We start from the raw sequence: 27,784 nt of genomic DNA, 5'->3' as shown, positions 1-27,784 counted from the left end.
ATAATGTTTGGAGCTTTTTCCGAGAAGAATTCAGAATACCTGCATGTGCTGTAATTCATACGCGATGAAGGGAATATTAAAACATCTTTTTTATGCGAATGAGATTTTGAGCCATTTTGACGATTTCCTCTCACATATTGACAGTCGTGTGGGCATTAATTTTTCAAGAGATGTTTCCTAAGAGTGAATCAACATTCAGGAAAATGCTGCACTCAATAAATGATCGATGTCTGTGTACTGAAATATGTAGGTTTAATTTCACCGATGCGTGAAGTTGTCGTGATGTATCACCGGAAAAGTACGTCACTTCTGCAATGCTTGTTTGCCGCACTGCCCATTGAAAGTAGTTATAGAAGTTGCAATTGTTTTCACTTTTGTTTAAAATGTCAAATACACGTTCTTGTTCTACTCTCAAAATCATGTTGAAACACTTACTACAGTAGCGTGAAAAGCAGCGTCCATTCGTGTAAAATGCAGTTATTGTCTACATTTGAATTCTAGTCCTGACCAGAATTCACTTGTCAACGATCGCAATGCATTCTACGCAAGTATAGTCTGCGTTTAAAAGCTGAATACCGTGTATCTCAGCATTCTTTGGGTTGTAGGACAAGGAAATGAAGTTGACCTTGAAAACAGATAATCATCGAGAGTAACAGCCACTGTCCCTCGAAATGATAACCCGAATGGAACGTCACATAGACGCCCTTTAAGTCTCTCAGTTTGACAGAAAGGCGGAGTAAAGATAAAAAGGTGAAATAAAGGTGCACACTGAATTTACGGAAGCGAGATATGGTTGAACAGTTGTAGGGGAAAACGCACACATGCTACCCTTGTGGATGCTCGTGTTTTTACCTGCAGTGTTGAAAGAAAGACGTTTGCATCACTCGAGACACGAGGATTGATTAATTTTTCATCCGTGTTTTGTACCTTTATGGTAATTTCACCTAGTGATTATCTGCCCATGTCCAGGTGTAAACAACGTAACGAGTGGCTCTCCGACAATTTTCGTAAATTTTTCCGTATTTGTCAAATTTAAGACTTGCTAACATGCCTTCAGTTTGTTCTGAGTGTAGCAGCAAGAGACATGTCTCACTTTATGGCGATATTCGGCTGTGCCGTACCTGTAACTTGAACAGAACTGCAAGTACGCAACCAGCACCGGAGGACAATGCTTCAAACATGGCGCCACAGACTGACACGACCAAAGGTAACAAATGTGATATTACACTAATAACAGTGATGTCCAAATTGGAAGATATCAGTCACGATATTTCCACCTTGAAGCAAAATCAAAACAGTTTCTCGACATCCCTTGATTTTATGAGCGATAAATTTGAAAATCTACTTTCCCGCACATCTGAACTGGAAAAAGCGAACAAAGAGCTGAAGCAAGCGAACTCAGAGTTACGTAATCGGATTGACATTCTGGAATCTGACGTGAGTCAACAAAATCAATACTCGCGTCGCAGCAATTTAGAAATCAGCGGAATACCCGAACGTGCTGATGAAAACACTGATGACATAGTACTTTCAGTTCTACAAAAAATTCACCCTAGTGTCGAGATTACGGATATCGATATCACGCACCGCATCGGCAGAGTTCCCGACAATGATCGCGATCCAAGCAGAAGCAATCAACATAGGCCGATAATCGTGGCTTTCACCAACCGTAGAATTCGGAATTCCATCTACGACCAACGCCGCAAACTGAAGGGGTTTTCAACGAAAAATCTTGGTTATTCTACCGCGAACGGTATCTTCGTCAATGAGAACTTATGCCCTGCTACTCGTCAGCTACTTGGTAAAGTCAACATATCAAGAAAGAAGTCTATGGACACACAACGGTAAAATATATATTAAGAAAGACCAGCAAGCGTCATCTATCGCGATCACAAGAGAAGATGACATTGCTAAATACTTTGCAAAATGAAATTGAACCAATTTTTTTACACTTGCGATGCAGGTTGATCCCAATTCTTTTGATGACTTGTTTACTGTTGTAAATTATGAGTTGGAGCCGTCCTTTTCAACCAAAAGTTTAGTTCTGTATTAAACGAACATTGTTTTTCTATTTCCCATTTCAATGCCCGTTCTCTCTGTAAAAGTATAGATGATGCCCGTCTTTTGTACAATCAGTGCATTACCGGTAATTTTCAGATTATAGGTGTCTCAGAAACATGGAGGATTGACAATCCATCCCTTCTTGATATGCCTAATTATTCTTTTGAATTAACTGTAGAACAAATGGTCGAGGTGGTGGTGTAGGTGCTTATATTCATTCTACGGTGAAATACAAATTGTTAGATTTCAGTGTCGTACATTCAGAGTCATTGTGGTTGGAAATTTGTACTGCTAAAAATTCAATTATTGTTGGTGTTTTGTACCGTAAGCCAGGTACTGATATAGCAGAGTTTGAAATAGTCTAGTTAATGTTTTGCATAAACTGAAACTTGATAAGAATCATTGTATACTTATGGGGGATTTTAACATTGATGTTGCCAAGTTAGATAAAAGTGCCAAAAATTTTGTTTCTAAATTACAGTGCTTTCATCTCGAACAGTTAATTTCAACTCCAACTCGGGTGACAAGTATATCGAGCTCAATAATCGATCACATTTATACTAACATAATTCTTGTCGAATCTTTGCTGGCACTATCATTTCAGATATCTCTGATCATTTTCCGGTGTTTTCTATTTTCGAAGATTTTAATATTAATACCCCTGTGGTAAGATCTGTACGTGTACGAGATTTTAGATGTTATAACAAGGACAGCTTTGTGTCTGACTTACAAATGTAAACTGGGATGATATTTTGAATAACAATAGTGATGTTGAAACTGCATTTGGTATTTTAATGATTTATTTACTCATGTTTGTGATCGTCATGCCCCTTTGAAGAACAATTGGTGAAGTCTATGAGTAATAAGAAACCTTGGATCACAAGGTCTATAAAGAAGTCCATTCACACTAAGCACAAACTGTACAAGAAAGTTATTCTTAGTCAGCACAAACCATGCACAGTTTCACATTACAATGCTTACAGAAATATCCTCACCAGTGTTCTAAGAAAAGCAAAGCAGAATTATTATGCAAATTTATTCACTGTAAATCAGGGCAACAAAATGTGGAATGTTGTGAATGATCTGCTGGGTAAGAAACGTAGTCCTGATAAACTGCCAGATGACTTGAAGGTATTTGCTAATGGTAATGTAAAACACGTAACAGACCCAGCTGATGTGGTTCAGAATTTTAATGATTTTTTCGTTAGCATTGGTGAAGATTTAGCGCGCAATATTCCACAAACCTCAAAAAATTTTCATGATTATCTTGGCAAACCCCTCAAGCATTCTTTCTTTCTTAAACCCGTCATAGCTGCTGATATTTATAAGATTTTAGCTACACTGGACAGTAAGAAAGCTTGTGGGTGGGATAATTTACCTCCGCGGCTGCTTATTGACGCAGCCAGTATTATTTGTCAACCTTTGGCCCATATTGTCAACGTTTCTTTTTCAACTGGTGTATTCCCAGTCATTTAAAGATTGCAAAAGTTACACCCATTTTTAAGAAAGGAGATGGCGATTTTGTTGGAATTATAGACCTGTATCAATCTTGCCCATTTTTAGCAAAGTAATTGAAAAGATTATCAATGGGCAAATTATATCGTATCTTGATAAATTTAATATTTTGTACAATCATCAATATGGGTTCAGAAAGAAACACAGTACTAAGCTTACAATGATAAATTTAGTTAATTATCTTTTGCAAGAAATTGATAAAGGAAATTCGACTTTAGGGGTGTTTATTGACTTTAGCAAAGCATTTGATACCATAAATCATTCTATTTTGTTGTCGAAACTTGAACATTATGGTTTTAGGGGTCTCTGCCAGCAGTGGATAAAAAGCTACCTTATGGACCGTTCCCAATTTGTTTATTCAAATGGCCAGTCATCGGAAAGGTCCCCTATCCGTCATGGTGTCCCTCAGGGTCGGTTTTAGGACCCACTCTTTTCTTAATATACATAAATTATCTTCCAAATTCATCCACGTTTTTGATTTTCGTTTGTTTGCAGATGACTCAAACCTGTTTCACACTTATTCAGCTGCTGAATGCATAGACCTCACAAATGTTTCACATCATTTAGACGATGTTCAGTTATGGTGTCACGCAAACAAATTAACTATAAATAGGGGAAAGACCAATTTTAGTGTATTTAGAGGACGTCAGACGAAATTAAATGTGTGTGGCTCTGTCTCAATCAGTGGTGAGCACATTGTGGAGGCTGACGTAGTTTCATTTGTTGGTATTTTGATAAATAAACATCTTTCTTGGTCTGACCATATTGATAAAGTAAATAAGATCATTAGGAAGAAATGTGGTATTTTGTTTAGGCTGAGACACATCCTACCACTACACATTCGGTTGTTATTTTATAATGCTTTTATACTTCCTCACATAAGTTATGGTATCGAGATTTGGGGTAATACCTACCCAACGCACTTGCACTGTATTTTAACAGCTCAGAAGATGATTGTTTGAACAATACTTTTAAAAAACAGACGGACCACTCAGCACCATTATTTATCCAGATCAACATCCTAGACATTTTCAAGCTTCACAAATTGTCCCTTGGCACTTTATTCATAGTCTTATTCATCAAAACTCACCACATACTATAGCAGACTATTTCAGTGATTATAAGCATGAACATAATACTAGAATGAGCCTTCAGACGCACCTTCGACCATATCATGCTAAGTCAAATTCAGGTCACTTTGCCATTTCTTTTTCAGGTGCAAATGTATGGAATAATATTCCAGTTCATATTAGACAATTGTCTCACTGTACAAATTTAGGCAATATTTCAAACGCCATCTTTTGTATGGACTTTGATTGGTTCTGTGACAGCTTTGTAGCTTTTGTTTGATAGGCACCTTACATTTTTTCCATAAGTTTTTGTTTTGGTTTGTTGTTTGTAAATTATTTTTTATTTCTTAAATGTATTCACTCTGTGAGCCCTCGTTATAAGTATTTTTTACACCTCAATTTTCACATGTCGGGGTTCAGGCTCGACTAGCTACCAGCTATATCCTGTTTCCCCTTTGCCCAGATCATTTTTTGACTTATTCAAACTTGTTGCTGTCTTTCATATTGTATGTAACTTTTCTGGTAATAAATAATTCATTCATAGTCAGTTTTTTTCATGACGGTGAGGAACGGAAGTTGTAAGTTTCGAAACTTTGCTACCCTCGAACAGTCGTAATCAATCAAAATCTGTAGAAGATGGAAATTAAGGTAGTTTGTGCCTCCAAGTGAAAGAGTTAAACTTATGATCAAACTTTCCTTGAGGAATTTTTCAACCATTCTCTTTCAAGATCAAGAATAAAAATTGGTTGTCACCATTCAAATTTTGGTAATAGGAAACAAATAACTCAAGATTTACAGATATTTATGGTCGTGTGAAGATAAGAATGGACAGTGAAATTGATCCAAATGTTATCACACTTGTGTAATTGGTTTGTAAAGTTGTTCCAAAACTTGCTGCAGTATCAGTACTTGTAATTAACTTGCGGCAAAGAACGGACGGATGATAGTGTTGTTTCACAGCAGGCTTCAGCTGTAATTGCTGAAGTAAAGCAATAAAACCTCTCGGCTGGTGTAGGAACTGATTAGTGTCTATGTGTGGGATAAATGTTTCCTACAAGTGTACACACACTTGTATTTCAGTAGTGGCCATGGCCGAGTATATGTTCAAAGTCGAGTTCTCGTACTATTCCCAAACACGGATAGTGCCCGTCTTCATTTCTGAGGATGACTTTCACAGCATGTCTTACGCTGATATCTGTCGAAATGACTTTCCATCCACGTACATTTCGAGAACTTTCTCACGTACTGCTTCTGGCGTATGTACACCTCTTTTCCGCGGATCATGATTTTTTTTGCACAAAGAACTTCGTACAGTGCGAAGACAACAAGAGTCTCATGATGACTAGACACTGACTTGACTGTGACACTCAGGGCGGCGGTAAGGAATGTAATATGATCCTGCGTATGTGAAGTGCACCGCAAAGTGTACTCCCATGGTGTGTGTTTATTAGGGGTCCATAAAAGCTCTCTGATTTTCACCGCAATTATAACAAGTCAGTGCAACTTCTAAGGCAAGTTTTGAAACAGCTTTACAAACCAATTACACAAGTGTGATAACATTTAGATCAATTTCACTGTCCATTCTTATCTTCACACAACAGTAAAATGGCCGCCATCCCTGTGTTAATTCTATGAAGAGAAATAAAATTTTCGAATTTCGAAAAACTAAGCCAATGACAAGGTTTTTCACGCCAAGAGCGTTAAACTGAACCCCCACAAGTGGTATATCATAAAAAAATTGTAAAAGTTTGAGAGTCAATATTTGTTTCCATGGGGCGCGTTCCACCTTAAAGGTATACAGTCACCTGTAATCTAAATATGCCAATATATGGTCAAAGGGGCGTTCCTTGGTAATCAAAATGACCATGTGGGGGCACTGTTTTTTAAAAGCGGCCACCCGCTTAAAATCTGTGATTGGTTCGATTTTCTCCTTCCATGGTAACTGTGGCAAAATTGGAACAGGTGACAGTATACCTTTAAGTGATATTCCCTGGACACCTTGCAGAGCGTCAAGCACAGGGTCCCTTCAGACTCTGCGTCATGTAACTTTAGTAAAAGATATTTGATTTGGCCACCTATCATGGCGACTAGAATTCGAACGCATGCGTACTGAGAGACAAAAACGCTAGCTTGTATTGTCCATCGTTTCGCCTGTTAAACACGCCGAAACCCATAACTTAATTATATATCATGAAATAGATTAAAAACTGTATGGAAAAGTTTTGTCCCTACAGTAATACAGGCCTTGTCCGTTCATCATGTTTCATCACACGATAAAACATTACACTGTATCTTCCTAGCAACGTACTCCGTATCTATCCACATTATAGAACACAATAGCTCGGGGGGAAGTCCAAAAAACACATTATTCGAATGTGTTTCATAAAAAATTGAAATCGCCGTATAACACATTATATCCTTGGCCAGGAGGAATCAATAACATTTATGTTTCCTTTGAGACATTTGATAAGATGGTCATCTAAGTAGCGGATTCGTAGAACTTTCTGCGCAGTACATTCGGTTGGTCCAATTTTATCTAAATTATGTCTTTTTGTCCACAGGCGCATAATCATTGGTGATGTCAATTACAAAGTGTACCGTATACCGATTTCTCAAGTCGAATGTAACCTGCTAGGTAAAGGGCGATGAGATAATGTAAAATTAACAAGGATAATACGTTTTATAGGGAGGGGAGGGGAGGGAAGGGAAGGAGAGGGAAGCGGAAGGGAGGGGAGGGGAGGGGGAGGGAGGAAGACGCTGAACTGGTGAGCTTGATCATCTCGATGGTCAAAATTGCGCTTGATTGAAACCTTCCTAAAGTTTGTCCTGCAATTTGGATTCGACTCAAACTCTGAGCAGTCTTTGCAGAGAACGTGATTAGCGATCACGTAGTATCTTACGGAAACGCGATTTTAATGAGAAGTCCTGCAGGTGCAACAACGATATAACTTTGCCCCCTCAGTGTTCAAAGTACCTGCCGACGCAAATATTAGGATGTTAAGCCTTATTCTAGTGCCCAAGATTTTGCAATGTCATTAAAGTCAGCGAACGTACTCATGAATGTATCACAAACTGGGGTTTGGTACGAGCACCAATAGCTACAGGGTTTTTCAATCGTTAAGTCTATCCTTTTCCAGAAAGAGATATAGCAAGAATTAATAACTTATATCCGTATATTATTTTATGAAATAAGAGTCCAGGATTTTCTCATTATTTCATTAAGTAATTTTTTTCTTTAAGATTTAAGCGGCAAACATGCCTTGCTCCAAGGGACGGATATGTCCCAGTCAGCAACGGAAGCAACCAATTCAATATCATTAGATCTATAAATATTGAATGTGATGTCAATAGCTGTAACGACCGCTGCGAGAAAGCCCAGCTAAACTCAGGGCGAAATGAAACCGTGAACTTTTCGTATCGTCAATAATAGATACTGTCCCTCTTCAACGAGTATTTGTGTCCTGACATACATCACCGGGAAGATCATCTAAGCTGCGCAGTTGTACGATGGCCGAGAGAGTTCTTCAAAATGCAAAATAATAAATGCAAAATTCAAAATGCAAAATGCAAAATTTTGCTTTTTGCATTTTAAAGAACTCTCTCGGCCATCGTACTCGGCCTTCGTACAGTTGCCTCTGTGTCAAGTTTACTTTTTTGCGCAGCACACACAGGTTATGTAGATAAGACATAGTAGGTAAAAGAACCAAGTCTTTTGAGCGTTTGGATACTGGTGTCAAATTATTTTCGAGTTGATGAGATCTAAACAGAGACTTCAGTTAATTAGGATAAAACTCAGGGTAGACAAAATTAAATGTAATAATGTATGCAGGCAGATGCCAATCAGTTTTGTATGAGACGCACATATAAACAGTGAGTGGAATGAACGGATGCAGTCACTCCAGACGTTTGTGACAGACGGAACTAACTTCAGTCTCTGTTTAGATCTCATCAACTCGATTAATCAATACGAACACTGAAAATACTTTCTTCTTTGTATCCACTATGTTACCTACACAACGTGTTTGATGCACAAAAAAGTAACGTAAACGTAACATACAGGCAACCGTCCAGCTTGGGTGATCTCCCCTGTATTACAATTTTTGTTAGAATTGATTAAGTACGGACAGAAATCGATTTTATCGACAGTAAACGTTCCCACTATACAGTTTTTAAAAATACACTATAAATGGATGTCTGCATACGATTTTGCCTTTTTTTAAAACACTAACTATGGGCGTCTCTCTATGCTTCTTTATTACATGCCTCGATTGGAGTGCAAATCAGTGCATTGATTTGAATAGGTACATCCGGGGAGCTAACGGGCCATGTGAACGATGTACGGACCGGTTTCCATAGTTACCTGGTCCGGTGAAGCCCCTCGACGTTTTCAACGTCAAGGCAGACGCTTAACGCTAGATGTAAAATATCCATGCGCGCACTGCTATTTTGACATTCGTTAAAATCTGTTAATGGTAAAAGTGTTTGAGAACGCCCTGCACGTAGCTGAATGTCATATAGTGTTAACTGTCAAGAGGCAGGTAATAAAAATATTATTGCCTGAATACATGGGTGTATGTGCCCTCGCAGCAGGAGACAATTAGCTCTCCTGGCGTCGGGTAAATTGTCACCTGTTCTCGGGCACATAAACCCATATGTTAAGGCAATAGTAATAGAGCAAAGCATATATGAATTTCATAGGAAATTGACAGTCAGTCTGAAAAAAATATTAAAAGTTACAGCTTGATAATGGATAATGGCGCATTTCTAAAGAAATGACTGAATAAATCTTCATTACTATAGTAACCTACCTGTTATCATGATATTTGTTTTGGCGTGCGAAAACCAGAAACTGTACTTGGTGGAGTAGACGATCATACAACACCGATTTAACGATATCACAGCCAGGGTTATCACGGAGGCGATACCGAAGACGGTGGTCGTGAAACCGTTTATTTGACACATCGGGTCACCCATGATCCAGGTGCCGTTGAACAGGACGACCACGGTGACCGGGCCGTTAACCAGGGCGGTGAGGAGATCACACCAGGCGAGGTTGAGCACCAGTTTGTTCGGCACCGTGTGCAGCTTGGGGTTGGTGAAGATAATCCAGCACACGCAGGCGTTGCCGATAATGGTCACAACCATTATGGCCAGCATCAGTGTGATTTCGACGGGAGCCGACGCCCGAGCTCCCGGAACGGATGGTTCGCTCCCGTCGGTGCCATTACTACCGTTCATTGTTGCACCATCAGATAACCTGCGAGTAGAAATAAACAGGCGGTAAATACAACAGCATCGTACCCGATTCCCTGTCTTCAAATGCTGTGATAATATGCAGCCATACTCCGTCAGAAGGTTTATCTTTAGACGCACGTCCTCTTCGTGCTGTTTTGAAAATACCCCAGACCGACCGATTGAAAGATTGCATTACAGGTTCGTGATATCAGAAGAAAAAGTCCAATTTTCAAATGTTTTGCCAACCTACTTCGAGTCACGAAGCAAATACAATTTCTGTACAAAGACGTTTAGTTGAGTCACTTTGAATATAATGTCAAAGTGCAGCCCTTGCATAATGTGCTTCCAGAATAATACAACAGCGCAACTACAAGCGGGTCAAGCGTCTGGCTTTTATGGCTTGATTAGAAAGTTTTACCCCTTGTTCATCAGAAAGAAGGTATATGAATTGATGAGGGAGAAAAAGTTGTTCTTATCTTCTATTTAATAAACCTTATCAGCCCCTCTTGAACTTAGTTCATTCCTCTGCCGTCAATAACATGGTCCGACCATTGTAGTACGGCAGGGGGTTTTCCGACACTGCTTTTGTGTTTCTTTCGGCGTCATATTTTTTTTATATTTTATTTGAGGGTACATGAATTACAGAAATAATCTGAAAGATGACTATGCTACAGTATATCCTGTTCGATCACGATGGGGTAGACTATTAAAGAGCAGTCGTTTGGAACAGAACGGTTCCTCCGTATCAAACCACACGGGATTGACTCTTGCGTCACCGGAAGCAAGCGATTACTCTCTGAAAGGTTTGGGAAAGTTTTGATGACGTGTACTATCTTTAGAGATATTTTGGTGTGAGGCTAGTTTCTCTATTCCGAGATTTGCTTCCACTAGAAGCAGTCAACACTGCAGATAGATTTTAAAAATTTGATTTATTGATTTCCTTGACTTGAAAGATGTGTCTGAAAGCTGACTTTACGTTTCTAGCATTTGAAAGGAAGAAAAGAAAGAACACACAAACACACGCGAAAAGAACAAACAAACATACAAACGTACAAGAAACAAACAAACAAACAAATCAACCACAATCGATCTTTGAAAACTGATGTTCAAAAATATGCCATTTCTGACTGCATTATCATAATCTTCCAAATTTGCGCAAAGAAATTAATATATCACGCTCACGCACGATACATTAGCGTCCTTGGACGCGATAAATCAAGCTGCAATTCCTCTCGATTTGGACTCTTACAATACTGGCGCCACGAAATACCAGCACGGTATCGACAACATGGTCTAACTCGTTTACATATTTCAAAATTCACCCAGTAATTTCACCCTCATGGAGGTATTCTGCGTACTACCCTCATGTTCTACAGTATTTCAACCACTTGTAACATTGAGCTGTTGTTATCATTTTAATTTATTCATGGGGTGGGTTTGAAACAAAAGAATTGTAGCATGCCACGCACTGGCAGGTGATAATTTGTACTTTTGTATCTTTTCTAATATCGATAGAAGTCAAAGTATTATATATCATCTTATTGTTCTTTATGGCATCGGTACCCGACAGCCATGATACTTAATAAATGGACATTCTGAAAAGGCAGAGCGAGAGACAGGATTAACTCAGGCAGTGATACCATGGAGGTACTGGTACCTCCATGTTGAGACCTACTCAGGCAGCCACACTCAAAGGCAGACTCACAGACTAATGTACCTGTGGCTGGGACGTGAGGCCATGGTGCCGTATTCAATAAGCAAGTTCAAGTTTTACATCATCACTTGTCGTCAGTTCCAACTTCTCTCCAATGATACGATAGTATTCCTCAACTCAAACAGTTATTTGCTATCGTGATTCTCTGTTTTGACAATTTTCTTTTGCTAGATCACGTCTGATCTTTAACCTTTTGGCGATTTGTAAACATTTCTGTATGAAGTCACTGTCTCACGCGTCGCTTGGCAGTCTCAGTCGGCACTCAGGTGGTGCATGGTGGGGGTACCGTGGCCGGCGGAGGGGCGCTTTGCTACTTAAAAGGAACAAAGTCGGCCATTTTTTCATGAATTTTGTTTGATACAAGATACTACTTATATTGTTTGACATGTTGAAAGATTCTGAATGAATGGGTGACCGTGCATTTATTCGACCCCGGTTTAGACACGATACATGAAACCATCGCTAAAATGAATTAATGGTCACGACGATTAATTCATTTTCACACTGGTTACATTTAATTTATCTAAAATCGGGACGAATATAAGCATGGTCGCCCATTCATTCAGTACCTTTCAACATGTCAAACAATATAAGTAGTATCTTGTATCAAACAAAATTCATGAAAAATGGCCGACTTTGTCCCTTTAAGCTTATAGGCATGTAAATCAAAACTTATTTTCGAGTCAACTAATAAAGTATATTGTTCGTTCACTTTCAATCAGCCGTGACCATGAAAGGTTGCCTGCGTACATCTTGTGCAGCAGCTGTATGAGTATGAAGTATCGGGTGAGTCGTGATTTCCAATTGAGCGGTTTTGCCCTAGTCTAGTCCCTCGCCGGGGTATTTTTGCCTTCGGTGATGTTTGGCCTTCGCCCATACTCCCATATTCTTGGCGAAGGTCAATAATCTCCAAAGGCACAAATACTCCGGTGAGGGACTAGACTAGTTTTGCCCTTATAATAATCAATTTTGGTACAAGTCAGATCACCTGATAGTGTTGTTGTTTTTTAGCTGCCGGGTACTACTTTGAAAAGTTGAAGTTGGTTAACACGTATGACTGTAGGCCTAATCCTTGCACATAGTTTTTTACGCATGCGTAGTTATAAACCGAAAAGTGAGATCAGAATTTCTGTAGGCAGTACAGCGCAGCGTAGAACGCAATATGAAGTTGCGTCTGGAAACAGTATTTCAAAGGACACAGCTTCACATGTCTCCGTAGACTCTACAATCGAGAAAAAAATAAGTGCAACCAAAGAGGAAGTTCCCGCAAGGTGTCTTACTTTGCCATAAAACGTCACCGGCCTTGTCTTACAGCATTTTCATCATGTCACGGCGAACCATGGAGGATTGAATTCGTTGCCATGGCAATGTGTGTAAAATTGTAACTCAGGCAAGCCGCGAAATTTGTTACGATTGTATTTCGAACTTATAGGGTTTTGCTTCATTTGTAATATTGTTTGATCTGCCCTGAGGGCGTGTGTCCGCTTGCTGTAATATTTGCTGCCATATCAAGATTCAATTTCCGTTGGTTTGCGCTCAGAGCGACTGCAAGCACGCGCGTACCATGTGACGGCCCCGTCTCCACCGCCTCTCACGGTTTTCGCGAAGTAATTTGACTCCAGCGCACACTGTAGATTAATAACTTCTGGATCTTCTCTTGGGTTTTTTTCTTCAGTTTCGAAAAATTGTGATATTTTCTACTGAACCACTTTGTTTTTAAGACTTTGGCTGATACCAAACACTGAACGATGTTGGAACGTTTTCGTCATATATTCAAAAGCCCAGTAACTGTAATTTTTGACAATTTTTTCAATAGTCTTGTTCTATATATACAATATAGCTTCTTGGTCTATATCCTACAGCATGGCGAAATACCAAGTATTTTGCTCATCGACATAAACCGTATAATGTATGTCATGCATTTTAATGATGATAATCTAATTCAGGTCCGGACCCGAATTCAATGCACACTACATACATACACGCTGCATTGATCATAAAAATAAGCTTACTGGGCTTTTTCACCATAGTGTAGGAAGTAGACACAGAATCAGTAGTTGATACACAAAGAATAAAGCATGCTTAAAATTGAAATACTTAATGTAACTTTCAACCATTCTCTTACCAAATTAAGGGTCACCGACCAAATTTTGGCGCGAAAGAAATGAAATTACTTAAATATGCCAATATCCAGGGTCGCCGTGCAAATTTGGGTACTATGGGTGGAACTAAATTTTCGAATTTCACTGAAAGACTGCGAAACCTTTATTAACTCCATGAGCTTCAAAATGAGCCCCCACAAGTTGCAGACCAAAAATGTGATTTAAAAGTTTGAGAGTTCCAATATCTGTCCCATTGTACGTTAATGCACACCAATATGCAAATTTGAAATGTATCCATTCACACCGGCGCTCTGTTGTCATGCAGGTATGCAATGTGCTTTGTTCGGTCATGCGCTGTGGGAGGTATCATCAACATGATTGGAACTAATTTGGGGTAATTGGATTGTGCAGTAAGGTCGTTTTAACATGCAAACGTAAGCTCATCTACTTTTGTTTTTAAGTAACACACTTGTTTTTATAAGTAATTTGTAATATTGCAACATTCAGCTATACAGCACCTAACACTTTTGAGAATTTAAAAAATATTGAGATCCAATTATCCCAAATTAGTTCCAATCGTGTTCATCTAATTACTATTATTCTTTTCGGGAACATTGACAGCATATGTTGCACATAATCGTATTTACTTCATGAATAATAAACAAATGCAGTCAGAACGGCGCGTGTTATTGAGAAATGTATGTCTTGCGTCGGTGAGAGGTCAGGACTTGATCATGGCGACGTTTCCTGGAATTCGTACAACCATAGAGAGTAGAGGGGGAAGACTACTGTCTATGGTACAACTGACTTCTTACACCTAACCTTTTAAGCATGCGCACAACGACAGCGCGTCAACTTCATATGAATGCACTAACATGGCTTTCTGGATATAAACTTTTTCGCCTTCACAAGTCATTATGCGACTCGCTTGCCTTCACTTAAAGGTAGTTCGCCACTCAAAACTGAAAGACTTGTCACGCAGATAGTACATGCTGCGTAACTGAAAGACTTCAACTTCAAGGAAAATTTCAACCAAACTTTTTTTAAAATCAAGAATAAAAGTCAGTGGTCAACGTGCAAATTTCTGTACCGTAGTAGAAACAATTGACCTCTTACCGACATTTAAAATTCAAAATGGCCGCCACTTCTGTGTTAACTCTACCGTGAAACTCAAAATTTTCAATTTTCACAAAAATAAGCTAAGCCGGTGAATATTTTATTCATTCCATGAACTTCAAAATCAGCCTCCACAAGTGGTGGACCAAAAACGTATTGACAAAGTTTGAGAGTCTGAATATCTGTCCCCGGGGCGTATTCGACCTTAATTAAGTACTCTTTCAGAAGAGTGGGCCCCATAGCATTTGTAGGATAACAGACCTCCCAGTATGTTTATAAAACGAATATGAATACAGTACTGAGGATAATTACAGCCTATGCAAAACAGTGAAACTCATCGGTGTCCTGTAATATTGCTCTCGGCCTTCAGACGATAAATTATACTTCTTAGATAAGTGTCCCTGGATGAGATGCATATTCAAATAATTCCCTATTGGGTACTTTAATAAAAAAAGAAATATTCAAGAATAACGAGATTTTGGATAAAAAAGAAACAGGGCGCATATTATTCATTCGTTACACTCCCATAGGGGAAAGACAGTTTCAAGATAATTAAAACTATATCGATATCAGAACAACATTTTGCGCGTGTAACGACAAAGTAAATAAATAACAATGAATATATTACTACAGGGAACAGAGGAAAATGCATACGGCTACATTATGAGATTAAAGACAGTATTACATGTTCAAGGTAAACTGTTTTAAAAAAGAAATAGTTCATTTACTAATGGAACTTAAAGTAGGCAAGATTGATAACAAAAAGGAAGTTGAATGAACCCTCTTTGCCGAGATATTCAAATGTACCGTTGTACGACTTAATTGCAACACGCGGCTGTGAGCAGAAAATGAAATGGGACAAGAGAAAATATTCACTGAAAGATTATTTTGTGCTGCGACTATGCAAGAGACTCGGTAGTGAGTAAAAGTCTCGCGATATTTGCCAATTTGCATTCATAATCTCGCAACGGGCGAGATATTGTAAATGATTTTTTTTTTGGGGGGGGGTTGAAATTTGGTTTTGCAGTTGATGAACACAGTGTCGAGGAAACCAGGTCGTTAAAGCAGGCTTTTCTGAACCAAAACCGAACACAAATATGCCACGACTATATTTCTTGCGCAATTATTGGTTTTCCTACGTGACTGGTTAGCGCAATACCCTCTGGTAACCGAAAAGATGAAAATACAGAGAAAAATCGTCAACTCTCTTTGTCAACGTCACCTTTAAAGTCGCCGTTCTTCCTTAAGAGAAAAAAACTTCCCATAAACCGTGTCCATTGCATGTTATTATTAAATAGAAAAATGGCAAAAATTTATTCTAATGATGCAAATAACATTCAAGGTCCGTGAAATCTGCAATCATTGCAGAGGCCTCGCCGTGCGTTATGGCGCCATTGCGCACATCTTTCAACGATATCGTAATATAATGACCTGGTGTCAAAATTTCTGTCACTTGAGACAGAGGTTAGTCTCAGAGAAAAGCAAATGTTGCGTGTACGTTTGCGTGTACAGAATAACCCCGCTCAAAGGAGGTCGATCCTATTTTTTTCAAAACAGTCTATAAGACTCAGCGATTGACAGTGCGGAATTGTGTACATGTACTTTACATACCGGAGGCCTTACATCTGTCATCTGCGATCGTCAAATGAACACCTCTGTTCTTAAAAGTGAAGTGACTTTGTCTGCCCTCGGACTATTTTAAGTTCAGCTTTTCTCGCTGATGTATCTCGAGGACATGGAAACGCGTATTGCGAGGTTGAAAGTCATCGTGTGTAGCGACGAGAGTTCAGAAGTTCATCTATGGAATTTCCATACCTGTCACCAGTGTGATAAGAGGTACGTTTGTGATTGACATGGTTGGGCTGTCAAGGCACTTTCTGGAAGTCGCTTATGGCCTACTATTTCAAGCTCGCACCGTCTTCATATTTTGTAAGTGAAGATTAAATAAAAGAAGTCTAAATGAAATAATTCAAGCTGCTATGCCGAATTACAGCTTCCTCGTCAGCATTTGTGCATGGCGCGATTTTTTTTACGATTCTCTGTGCGTGTAGTTTCCATTCTCCGAGCTAGAAACCCCCGGCTTCGAGGTGATGACGGCCGGTCAATCTACGAATATGGTCGCTTTTTTACACTGTAAAAGGGATTTATCGGTTGATTTATAAGTCGTTGTACACTTGATATGAAAAGAAAAATCACAAAACTGAATTAGAGGTTCTTGTCCCTATTTGTAAGCACTCATTTTGATTTTGTATGGCAAGGGAGTATACGTTATTAAAATAAATAAATAAATGAATAAATTAATTAACTGATTAATTAATTTATCAATTTATTTAATAAATTTACACTTTCATTGAGTGACCAAAGTTACGTTTCCGGTAATTTTTTATGTAACGAAGGAAAATGTGTGAAAAATGACCAATTACTAAAAATCCGGTATATGAGAAACTGTGAAACTGTAGGCGAACATTCCATTTGATAATATACTTTGGAGACACATATGAAGGTACACAGACTGCTCGAACACGCGATTTCTGTTTCATAGACACTTTCCGCGCTAGGTGGCTCGAGACTGAAAACTACACTTGGCAGCTTTTTAAACACATCAAAGTACATCGCAATCTTGCACGGCGATAAGCAGACCGTGAATAATGAATGATCTTGTAAATATTACACGGAAGGGTAGAAAAATGGATGAATATTGGCAGGGCCAATTTACACATTTTAAGTCGTAATTACCATGAATTTGAAAAAAACGTGGTCTGATCGTCATGACATTAATTGATGAAATTAAATTTTCTGAAGGCAAATCAAAGATCTGAAAAAATTGAGTCGTTTTTTAACTCGTCCGATCCTACCATGATTACCAATTAGCAACTGTCGATGCGATTGTATCAGCCAATGTCAAAGTGTATTCACTCCATGTACTTGACAGGTTCTGCTGAAATTGATGTCTTCAGTTCCTTCAATTAGAGACTTACAGATGGCGAAAGACTGGGGGGAAAATGGATAGTTTTTGACGTGTGAGAACATCAGCGAGATTTTACAGTGGAAGAGTCTAGGAATGTTTGACAACCACTTAGCGAACCTGAAAATTGTAAATCTAATAGGTACTTTGATGATTTTGCTCAATCAAAATGTATGTTGGCAAATATTAAGAACAGTCTGTCAATTGGCAAACGAGAAGATTGTGGTCAATTACAGATTTCCAATGACAAACCATTGGTTATGCAGTTTACGGTACGCAGAATGCTTGCATGCAAGGCGAAGTGACATAATATCACGGGAAGTGGTTCGGAAATTGATTCTGGCAAAAGTGTCAGAAAAGCTTCAAACTTGAATTTCCGATGCGCGCATCACCGTATACCTATATCAACAATGAATTCTGATGCACTTTCTCTTGTTGAGGAGTCAGATAGAGCCTAGTTGCTCCGCCGAGGTTGTCCTGAATGTGATTGAAATCATCACCGAGGACAAAATTAAGATGTCCGGACCTGAAATTAATATTAGCAACGTTACATGTGCATGGCCCTTTGCAGTCATCACACCATTTGAAATTCATTTTGCTCCACCTTTGCAGATCCGGCGTCGTCTCCAAGTCTACAGGAGTGATCCCTTTGTCCCTTGATAGGCATTAAGCTCATGAAAAGAGAGCACTTGTCTGAATCTAAATAGACTGTTTGCGGTCAAGTGCTTGTACGTGACGGTGCTTTTCGTCCTCTTTGGAACGGCTGATATTGAAGATAATGAACAGTGAAGGCATTTATTTCTACACTTCTCGGCTGTTCCAGATAACCTTGTTCCTGGCATCGTTTTCAATCGAAACACTATGATTGTCTGTTGACGTCATACCAGTCACCAGTCTCTACTCTGTCTTCAAAGGTGTGGATAGTCACATGTAAAAGGAAAAATATCTAACCTCTACTTCAGCGTGACTTTCATCGTTTTTTCTACTTTCCCACAGGGTTGAATGCCAATTTTCCCATAAGGGCTACTCGAGCATGCTCGTCACCTGTTCTGAACATGACTGCGTACAACACAACCAGCAATATTCCTATTTCTCAAGTCTCGACGTCGGCTCCGTCAGAATTTTAAACGGGCTTCAACATCTCGCCGCCAATTGCTTCAGCAGCGAGATTTTTAGGACACGAAGGAGAGGTCAGGCGCCCGGCGAGGTATTACGTCACTCAGAAAACTGAACGTTTAAGCGACCACGGGAGCTGACGACAACTGACGAGTTAGTTGGATTTGCCCGCCTTCTTGATCTTATGAACAGCGTGCGATGCATCACCATGACCACTCAGTGTGGCATTGTTGAGTGCGGAATCTGGACTCATGAGAGGCGAAGGCTAGGTGCACCGCAGATTGGCATCAGGGTGGCGGCGTCAACACGTCGCAAAACATGCCTTCGCACACGGCGACGTGAGTTATCACCGAACGTCTCTAGATTCACGTAATGGGACCAAGTCTTCGGCGAATGTGAATTTTGTTATCAGCAAATATTAGTTACACAGTTCAGCATCTTAAAATTTCCTGAGAGGGAGGTCTTATACCCTGCGTACATAAAACAACGAATTGAAGAAAAGTATTGCATTATTTCTGATACGCGCCAGTACATGTGAATAAACCGACTTTTCCACCAAAATACAAGTTTAACTCCGATGTACAGTACAGCGATGTTGTAGTCGTACGTTCATGATTTATTTTCAGAGGTATCTAATTTAATTTCTTAACATAAAAAAATACGAAATATCAGAAAGCAGAGACAATTTCCGACGGGACGTCGCGACCTAATTTTAGACGAAGACGCAAGAAGGAAGCCCAGTCTATTTTAACAGGCCTGAAATTTTGAGGTAGCTATGCGAAACGAGAGGACGGCGCTGACGCTTGTTTGGCCTCATATTCGGTTTCAATTCGTGTGATTATATGATGGATTTGTAATGAATCGGATGGTTTCCGACACCAGTGTAGCTGTTTGACAAGGCTCTCTGGTTCCACAGACTGATCATCACTCACGTATGAATCGCATGCCATGATACGACTATTTTTAAACTGCCTACGTTTTAATTCCTTTGTTCTGCTGCAAGATGTACTGTGCAGGGACATTATTATTGGTCTTTAGCGATAATTATTATTCCTAATATAGAAATCTAAAACAAAGACTGATAAAATCGTACTGACAAAAGAACGAGTGACGATTTCCCTGAGCAGATATTAACTTTAAATTGGACAATTTTAGCGGTGAATGACAATGGGACGAGAGGACGAGACATCTGATGTTCACTTCTGTGTAATCTGTTATTCAGGGGCCTGGATATTTAAGGCGGTTGAAGAAAAAGAAAAATAAACGCCCTGGGTGACCTTTCTTGCACAATCTTAAATTCTTATGAACTTGTGGAGTTTTACAGATTTGTAAAATGTCGTATAAAATGTGCAAACGCTGCTGGCCTAACCTCTACATGTTCAATTTAGGGCGCTTCCATGGCTCCTCAAAATGATTCTGGTTTTCTTATTCACACTTCCCGCGTTTGGCTTATACGGGACAAAATGGTATGGCTGTTCAAATTACTGGCATTTTCATTCCTTTGTAGTGCAGAAATTTACTGTTCAGTAATAGAAACTGATGCCGAACCTAAATTATAGGTCGAGGATAGCAATGTTCGCTGAAAATCTCACAAAAGCCAGACCTAAAGACCAATGTCGTGGACGAAGTGGAAACGGTTAGATCAAGTAATGCTGCCGGATTGGATATTTTTCATGCAAACGATAAATTATTGGTCAACGAGGATAAAATGATTGTTCGTATCGAAATATCCCGATATCGTAAAAGTTACTGTGTCGAAAATACGATGGTGAAGCGAACAGTCCAATTAAAATTGGCAACATAATTTATGATCAAGTCACAGCGCGCGCTCACGATCATGATCTTTATCGTCTGCTCATTTGCTGTTATACTGACAGGCAATCATTTTTGGGGGGTATTATTAAATTTTCACTCCAGACCTTGAAACAAGTGACCAAATAAAGTTTACGCTACGTTGTGAAGAACGCACACATAACTGTTAAAACTAGAGAATTGTGTTTCGCGTTTTGGCGGGAAACCTCTTTGATTGACGACATCGACAGTCGTTTTACGGTGAACGTACTAGATACAGCCTTTATCATTCGAAGAATCTGACGGGAATTTGCATGTCAGCGGCTGACTTCCTCCCTTTTGATGTTACATGTTGTGAAGTCAAAGTTGATTAAGTCAGCGGTGACCATTTTAATCATAGCTGTGTGCTAGTACAGAAATCAAACAATCCAAGAGATTTCCAGTGGACTCAGCTCGTATTTACTTGATTGCAGAGCACAACGGACATCTGCTCTCTACTTAACTTAATTGATATGTGCGGGACTGTCTTTCTAGCCGGCATGTTATTTCAGACAGTACCTGCATAAACCGCTATAAATGCGAAACTTCTGAGCGTTATCAAACACGATGAGAGCGTAGCGTTCTCTGCACTTTTCTCTGAAGTCAGAAACAGAAAAATAAATAATTCAGTGCAAGGTAGATTAATTTTCTTCACAATAATGGTACATGTGCATATAGCCTTCACGGAACAGGGGTATTAAACTCACAATTACTTTTTTACAGGGCCGGGACTTGTTACTTCCTCCGATATTATTCAGTCATACTTATCTGATTAGTTCTTGATAGGGGCACATAATCAATAATTCCCCGCTGCATGTTAAAGCCTAGTTATTTGCCTTCTTTTCGGATATCCTGTTTGCTCCGAGGCAAGTGATCTAACTTAGCTTAGGTGTCAGTTTTCTCCGTATCGTGAACAGTTGTAGCCAAGATTTTGCTGAGGATGATGTGGGCTCACTCTCATCAAAACAACCAACATCATTTATCGGTACTATATTGTCGGCTTTTATGCCTGTTTATCGATATTTCACGTTGTCTTTCGGCAAGAATGAAGAACAGCGGGCCACGACAGTCAGTATCAAAATATGGCATCTTCAATTTATTCAGAATGAAAATAGTCATATAACATGCAGATAAGCACAGCAAACAATGATATGATTACTATGTTCAGATGTTATAGTGTACACGGTATAAGGTGTGCAATCTGTCTATATGCTTTCCTAATCGATTTTACTTAGTGTGGTCAATAAACACGTGTGGATGTACGCGTTAACAGCAGCGTATATGATGGATTGCGGACCTGTAGATTAATATATTTTGAAAGCCATACGTCTACCATAAATTCTGATTTGCCTCTCGAGCGAAACTAGCTTTAGCTGGATATTAATATAAATAGTGGAAACCTGATTTAAATCATATTTCCCAATGAGAAAACAGGTTGGTTTCCTTCGGCCAAGGATTTTATACATGTATTTGGTACGCTACAGAAATGTGTACTGTATCCTTAAGACAAAGGTGGGTCCCAATTACGCCACGAACGGATCTTAACTCGGCACGAAATGTCAGAGTATCGAATCGTGGAGTCTGGGCAGGAAGTCAAAGCGACCCGACTACAGAAGATGCCCTTATCTAGACTTGTTCCATCACAGACTAGATAAGACTAAAATAATTCATCTGTTCGCTATTTGCGAGAAACTGACAGCATAAGAAGATTGTGTGCATCTAGTCTCTTGGCGGTTCTTTGGCGGGTTTTAAATAAATGATGTTCCATCTTAAGCGGAGACAAACGCTTAAAAGTACTTCTTGTGCCAGAGAAAGAACCGGAACAGTCGACCTTGTTTCTTTAATAGGAAGACGCATGGCACATACATCATAATTTGAACATTAATATTCCTTCAGTAATTCGTGATACGAGTTCACCCTGGGATTAAAATAAAAATCTTATTGACTATTGGATCTTTGATTCCGGTTCTATAGTGGACTTCAGGTCCCTCTCAAACAAAGTATAAAATTACAATATCCGTAAATTTATTTGGCGTCGTCAAGGATAGCCTCTTTTTTAATTCAAGAATACCTAATTCATAAAATGCAAATGTACCCTTTTACCCAGAGGTATAAGAGAGGTTTGTCATTCAAATATTTGAAATATATGCATAATTTGATGGACTGTTAGGAAACAGCTATGCATAGCAAACACGTATGGTGAAGTGAAACTAAGAATGCAATATGTTTATATTGGGTAGATAGGAAGAAGAAATACTCGGTGCTACAATAAATGCATTTCCATATCATATACACGGGTGTTCATACATAAGAGCAAAAGAAAAACCCTTAAATCATTGTCACATTTGAAAATTGATACTCATAATAGATCATTTAAAAGTAAAGCGTATATATCCTGGAAAGAAAAATGTGAGAACCTCGATTGTTCTTGATAAAAGAAGTAGAGAGAAGTGATGTCAGGTATTTTGAAAGGAGTGAGGCATTCTGCTTCGCCAGTTGGAAGTGGCAACATTCTCATAACAGAATTCATAGGGCATGGTGTTATGTCTCGGAAAATTGTAGCATATTGGTTTGCTTAAATCATTTGTCAACAGCCAATAACCTACACAAAAGTCTTGGTTTCAGACTCCTTATGTTGCTGTAAATAATTAAAATCCACCAATCAGATATGATCTTCAAGGTACCGCACATCAGCGGCACTTGATCGATGATGTCAGTTATCATTTTGTATCCATGAACATGTAGGCCCCTAGTTTTACTTTGACAATTACGTGCATATTCCGTTTAACGATCTTTAAGGCTGATGCACTCGGCGATATAATTCGCTAGTGTCGGTGTAACATGAGTCTAACAATGAGATATTATCTTTAAATTATCGGCATAGATCAATATATCTCCGATTGATTTCATATATATATATATATATATATATATATATATATATATATATATATATATATATATATATATATATATATATATATATATATATATATATATCATTTTTTGTAAATATTGAAGGGTACCAGCAAACTTCAGCTCATGTCTCTTGCAGATTGGAATCACTGATTCAGATATTTGTAAACATCAACGATTACCCTAAGGGCGAAAATAATGGCTGTTTTTACTTTACTAGTGGGACAATCGGTACATTTGAATAGCTGGAAGAGCACACCTGCAATACGACCGTAAACGTAGTCCCAGGGTTGTGTAATTTACATATCGCTGACGACAACAGCGCCAGGTGGATGAAAAAAGGTATTTTTTTCCTATTCTATTTGAATAGAGGGTTTAAGTTTCTCATTAAAATTATGTCCTATGTTACAAAGTGTGGTGCATTTGAAAGAAAATGTCTATGGCTATATTTTCTGCTTAAGGGCTGGGCTTGTGACATTATTCGCTGTAGCAGCGCACTGTAGCACCAACTAACGGGATTAAATTACGGTTCAGTGAAAATCGGATTACACGCGACATTAAATATTGATATAGCACCATATTTATGACTTCAAGAAGAGAAATCCTTCTTGAATTCAATGAACTCGAAATACGACGAACAAAATACACGTAATGCAAACATCATGATGGATCTGGTTTGCATATATAAGTCTACATGTGCCTCTTTCTACGTCAGTTCTCTGGTTCTTTATTGCCACTTGACAGTTTTTAACTTTTCTCGACCCTCTACCCAAGATAACGTGGTTGACTCTGATCATAACTCGGATTAATGACAACGGAAGTATAAGAGGCCTAGAGGCTCAAAAGTATTGAAGTGCCGTCTCGACAAAATGGTACTTTGATTGCAAACGGAGTCTCCAAAACTGTCCCTGATTTTTACGTACTGTTAGAGCCGACCAACTTAAACAGGACACAGAAAATCATTTTATATGATGAATACAGATAGAGTGAGGAGAATATTGGACGGAAACTAAAGATTATATATATATATATATATATATATATATATATATATATATATATATATATATATATATATCCTATAAAGTTCGGACATCTTCACGGTGTAAAACAGTGCTCAATACGATTCACAATATATATATATATATATATATATATATATATATATATATATATATATATATATATATATATATATATATATATATATATATATATATAAAGGTTTTCAGCAGAATATGTTTGAAAAAGGGTATGGTGGCGTCGTTTATAAAAAAAATAAAAAAAGTCGTTTTGTTTCCCTAGAAATGGGAGATTAGTGATTCAATTAATAGATATTTTCTAGAATGGAAACATACTAATAATGGCAAGCCTAAAATTTCATGTAGAAATTAGCCGCCATTGTCCTTAATTAGAGCATTCAATAAGTTGGTCTTTTAAGCGGAAATAGTGATCGTCTCTTGACTTGAAGAGCTTTGATCTCGTGTTTCGGCAACTTCAAACGAGACGCACCAATGCCTCCCCTGGCGTTCTTTGCCCTGGGATAATTATAAGGTATGACTGTGCATTAGTTATTTTAGTTGTAGGATCACAGAAAACAGTCGTGTCTCTTGCTGTAGGAGAACTCTAAGGTTTTGACCGCGCATGGATTATTCGATTGTAAGATCACAGAACACAGACGCTTTCTCCGCCAATTAATCAAAGAAACGCCGTGGACGATTTAACCTTGACAGAACACCAAATAAAATGCGCGTTCTTAGAGCAAAGCAAGCATCCAAATCTTTCGTGACCATCAAAAGTGCACGCCTGACATTTCACGCTCAAGGGGATTAGCCTCTTGCATAAGTTATAAGAGTCATAAAGTGTATTACTTTGAAACAGGCAATCCTTACGAACACCGGACCATATTCTTCTAATGGCTTAAATCAGTCCTTATCTAAGGGTACCTTTTGATATAAGTACATTCAAACACCCCTTAGGATAATGTTGAATTGTGCTTTAGGTTAGCGGCGGCATAGGTTTTTTAATTTTACAGAAAAAGACAACAAATGATGTAACAAACGAACACACACATGAAATGTTGCACATGTTGTTTATGTTCTCCCTCTGTTCTCCAATGAAAACGACGGACATGATATTACTTGATTCCTAAAAGGGACGCAATTTTGATATTGACATCAATTGAATTAACCCTAATTCCTAGATTCAGCTCCAAAGCAATGAAATTGCGCATTTTGGAATTATCTCGTCTAATTTCATTAGTTCCCAGGGTTCATCGTTTGAGCCATTCGCGCGCATTTTACTATACAACTTGTGATCGTTTTTATATCCGTAAACCCCGCATGTCGAAATTCTCTATTATGGCGTTACCAAATCGCATTGTTCTTTATCACTTCTTCTTTGGTCATTTTTTAAAAAATTGAATACTGCATACCGTAGGCGAAATGTTTTTTCAATTATCGAATTCATAAACGCATACTTTGCTGAAGGCATTCCATGGAGTTAATGTCTGATTGGAACAAATTGCATAGATACGGGAAGGTCACCATAGTAACAAGGGGTTCTTCCGGACCTGCAATTTTTAACAATGAGAGCCCTCTTACGTTGCAAGTAGCTCTGAACTGGGTAATTTTCTGCTTGTTGGTTTCGTTGCCAAGGTGAGGGGCGGTGATTAATTAAATCTACAGTTAAGTTGTCGAAGTTACCATAGCAACCCTAATAAATGCTGGAATATGCGGAGACCGTTAAACTGTTATCTTAGCGGATCGGTTAATAACCCGAAATTGACACTTAAATGCTGGTCTTAAAGCTCTTTATTTAATTCAAAGCCTCGCTGTAAAAAATCCCGAAAGGTAATGACTAGCTATTATGAAGTCTACACGTAATCATGCTATTACAGGTTTCATTACTGGGATATGCTTTCGAATTACTAAAAGCGCGGCAGTATTATGCGATGCAACCGTATAAATAGAAGAGAATTAACTTCATTGTGTTTATGCCGTAGTCAGCGCGCATTGAAATGTATCTATGTACTGTATGCCAAAGTAAGCGTGTAAGCCATGTTCACTTCATTAACCTCAGTGTCACTTTACAAGTTTTAAAGGCGCGCTTTTTATATGGCTGTCACGTCAGAATTACAATTGGGTACTTGGCATATAAGTAACTGAATTGGTTTGAGGGACAGATTCTTGGTATTTTTTCATAATAATGGTTTATTTTTGTTTATTTTGAAAACGCATGGAAAAATCCAGTGTTAGTCTTCATCTAACCGTTTCTTTGTCCCTAAACATTCAAATCTTTCCTCATAGAGGTGGCATACAATATGGCGAAAATGCAACTGTGAGGCAGTCAATGTCAGCATCATTCTGTATAAACCATATGTACGGGCCAGTCTTCATATGTCTATTCATTTAAGCTTATCGCTTAGCTTGAGATAGTACACGCTGCGTCCGTCTTACTTACACCCCTTCAACATCGAAATACGATACTTGATTGCCTCAACACGCTACCAAGTGATCGACAATACTACCCTTAAGCCGGCCTCGTTACAGCTATACCTTTGTACATGTATTTTTGAATCTTGCACTGCAGATTTTATTGGAACGGTTAGGCTGATTCGATATTCACGAATTCGGAATTCGTTATGTGCTTTAAAGAATTACGTCTGTTGACAGCAACATAATGAAAAAGAAGCTGAGACATATCGATGTAAAGTCCGAAAAACTTCAGTAACAGTTGTTAACTTATATATTCAATTATATATATTCAAACATTCATAAACACGAACGAAAACACAAATAATTTAAGGATAGGTACAAAATACAATATATCAGAGTCAAAACAAAGGAATGATATTTGTACTCCTGATCATAAAACTCAGCAGTGATGCCAAGTGTTTCGAAAAGAGTGAGCACATCCCGTATGACGTAAAGCACCTGTCAGATATCAATCTATGTCTACGAATAGTATGTGATTACATTCCATACACAAAAAGGACATTAATCGCTTCTAAAATATTCTTGATATATTATCCGCATCGAATTGGTGACAGATATCACAAACACCTCTTTCCACTTCTTTCTGGCAATCTACTGAGCACCGACCGTCTGCTTGTTTATAATTAATTATTTTGCTGCCCTTCATT

At 38.6% G+C, this 27,784-nt stretch overlaps 1 protein-coding gene across 2 annotated transcripts in view; it reads right to left on the bottom strand.

Annotated features, from left to right (window-relative positions):
* LOC139116946 (alpha-2Db adrenergic receptor-like) overlaps nt 1–27,784 on the bottom strand; it is a 70,823-nt gene that overhangs the window by 6,036 nt on the left and 37,003 nt on the right. For both annotated transcript variants that reach the window (XM_070679687.1, XM_070679686.1), the window contains exon 2: nt 9,455–9,903. In XM_070679687.1, coding sequence (XP_070535788.1) covers nt 9,455–9,884 — 430 coding nt within the window. In that variant the 5' untranslated portion in view covers nt 9,885–9,903. The remainder of the gene's footprint in view (nt 1–9,454; nt 9,904–27,784) is intronic.

This window comes from Ptychodera flava, chromosome 18 (genome assembly GCF_041260155.1).
Source record: "Ptychodera flava strain L36383 chromosome 18, AS_Pfla_20210202, whole genome shotgun sequence".
Lineage (NCBI taxonomy): Eukaryota > Metazoa > Hemichordata > Enteropneusta > Ptychoderidae > Ptychodera > Ptychodera flava.
The sequence above is the reverse complement of the archived record's forward strand: the minus strand, read 5'-3'. Positions and strand labels throughout refer to the sequence as shown.